Below are 2858 nucleotides of genomic sequence, written 5' to 3'. Positions count from 1 at the left end.
ACCACTCTGTTTGCATTTAATAACTGTGACAGCTAGTGTGATAAACAAGGCAGTAAAAGACCCATCAGAAATCAAGAAAAATAACACACATTATCTGGTACCGTTCAAATCTGCTGCATGGGAGAGGTGAGGAACAGTTTAATGTTCATTATTTTCAGTCTTTGAAGAATTAAGAAAATGACCTTCAGGGCATTGCTTGCACTTGTAGAGGCCTTGCTGAAAGAAATGCATTAGGTTACAAAAGGAAGTTATCCGGCAATGTGGTAACAAAATTCATGTTAGGTAGGTGAACCAATGTACACGAACAGACTTGCAGCACTAGGCATGTATAGCATGGATGCAGGAAGGAGAGAAGATAAGTGATCTGGGTCAGCAGGGTGGGTACCTTAAATAAAAAAAAACAGAACCAGGAGGAGGAGGGGCCAAAGAGACACAAGTCAAGAAGAAGTTAATCCATTGAGCAGGTGGTGGATTGATGTCCTTCTGTCTACCAGTGAGTGGTGTAGTGCGATTCCAGGGAGACATTTTAAAGTAGGTAGGGCAGATAGAGAGGCAAATATGCAAAACCAAAGATGAATGTAACTATATAATGGTTAGCTATACAAACCAACAAACATAAGTTTTACAGTCTCCTTCCACTGTCACCATTTTGCATTTGTAGGACTTCCCATTAGTCTGTACAATATTACAAGTAATTATATAATTAAAGGCACCAAGGTCAGGGCATCTCAGATCCTGGCATCTTAGTAATCAGTTCATGATAATGTAATTGGTTCCCATCATGCATCAGTAATTGCTTCAATCAATTACCTTAGTACCATTTGTAATGCAAAGTATAATTTCTACAATGATGTCACTCTCTCCAGCACTGGAAACAAATTTTACATTGTTAGTCTAAAAAGTATTCACCAGCTGTCTCTCAGAAATACAGTGGCTTAGAGCATTATAGTCAGAATACTGTAAACTGAATTTATTTCACCATCATATGTCCCTCACTGTAAATGTAATACAGGATTAACATGACAGTATAAATATATGCATTTGATGGCCCAGTGCAGTTACCAGCAGGCTCATTTATAATCCTGAAACCCCACATTTTAGGTTTGAGTCATGTACAGCTTCCCACATCACCACTGTCTCATACGGCAGTAAACGATGAACTACCAAGTACTCCTTGTAAAGACAAGGATCAAAAGAATCCATAGATTTAGAAGGGGCTCGCACACCTGAAACGGATATTGCCATGTGAGATGCAGGTGATAAGCCTGCCTTTTCTAGGCACAAACCAAGATATACGTCATCAATCGGCATAATTGGAATACTTAGTGATGCGTGATAGATTTCTCTGGCTGTGAATCCTGACATCACAATCCCACCACCTGTACAGTATGGTGGGTAAGAATTTGATGGGTACACTTGTTCAGGTACACAATATTTGCTTGATTTGTGACGAATTGGACCCACATTAGCAATAACCTGCCCAACATACAAATGTTCATCACCATTATTCCCTTTTAGACCTACTAAGTAGTGCACCATGTCATCTGAATTGACAAAGATGTCATCATCCCCATTAAAGAGAAATTTCACATATGGGCAGTGCTCGATAAACCATTCATAGAAAAGGACTTGTTTTAAGGTCAGGTTGAAGAACGTGTCATAAAAGTCCCACTGAAGAATGTCTCTATACTGTTGGTTTTCAGTACGGATCAGTTGCTGGAACTTCTTTCTTTCCTTCTCTTTTGAAGTTACTCCTAATATGAAAATCCTTCTTATTTGCATTCCACTGTATATTCTTTCCTGCCCCCATGTTTTCCGGATAACCTCTCGGCGCTCATAGTTATTTGGTGATGACTTGATCACAAGTAAGAGAAAGACCTTGTCTGACTGCTGAGGTCCATCACATTTATTTGGAATATCATGGATCATCTCAAAGCTCCTGCAGTGCTTGTACTTCAGAAAATCCTTTATGTGGGTTGCTAGTTCTGAGAAGCCACTGATGTTGGCCACGGATGTGTTTTCTTTGCACTCAGGTACGACTTTTGGATGTAAGTGCTGGGGAGATGTAATGTTAGTCTCTGTTTTGGTTACTGATACCTGTTTCTTGGTAATGTTTTGCAAGATGCTGTAATGGTCTCTGTTGAAGAATAAAAAGATGGCCAAAATTCCAGAAATAAACAAGAAAAGATGTGGCACACAGCGCTTTTTATAGATCCAGGTGTACCTGATTAAAAACAGAAAAAAAAACAGTCATATCAATGTGATACTGAACTTTTTAATGATGCAGACTCTATTTTTGTAAAGCATTTTGGCTCTTTACTTAATAATTTCTTGGAGTTTCTAGTAGAGTGAAGCAAGACATGTCCGTTGTGGCAGTGCTGTAAGAAGTGGTGTACAAACCCATTTCCTAGAATATACCTGCATGACATGGAAAGCTTGGCAGAAGAGCAGAGAGATGTCTCATAGGGAACTTTCTTTCCTAAAGGATGGAAGAAGTTCCCACCATCCCATTTTCATACTAGTATGTGGGTAATCACAGATTGCTGAACTGTGGAGTAGGAAAGGCCACAAACCCCAGAAAGCTTAATGCCATATAGAGCAGGCTGTAACTGCCTTATATGTATGACCTCTGTATGGTTGTAGAAGAAAGGTCGAGCTATACTAATTTATGGCATCTAATGGCAGATAACAAAATGAGTGAATTAAATCCCACCAACAGCAATCATGAGCTTCACTCCTGTGTTTCTTCATCTAATCATATACATACTGCCAATTGCCATGGAAATGATGGCAAAAGTGTTCATTACGTATTGCTCTCATTTTAACATAAATAACCTTAAATACACATTTCTTCTAAC

General features: G+C 39.0%; 1 protein-coding gene across 1 annotated transcript; it reads right to left on the bottom strand.

Annotated features, from left to right (window-relative positions):
* Positions 1–307: 307 nt before the first annotated feature.
* Positions 308–2241, bottom strand: LOC122787834 (N-acetyllactosaminide beta-1,3-N-acetylglucosaminyltransferase 3-like; the record flags this gene model as incomplete). The annotated part of the gene is made up of 1 exon (XM_044054749.1): positions 308–2241. A coding segment is annotated over one exon (1167 nt), but the record flags the coding sequence as incomplete, so codon positions are not given.
* Between the last annotated feature and the right edge of the window lie 617 nt (positions 2242–2858).

This window comes from Protopterus annectens, chromosome 13.part0, assembly GCF_019279795.1.
Source record: "Protopterus annectens isolate FY-2018-M chromosome 13.part0, PAN1.0, whole genome shotgun sequence".
In the NCBI taxonomy this organism is placed as follows: domain Eukaryota; kingdom Metazoa; phylum Chordata; order Ceratodontiformes; family Protopteridae; genus Protopterus; species Protopterus annectens.
Note: the sequence above shows the minus strand (reverse complement) of the source record. Positions and strands in the feature narration are given on the sequence as shown.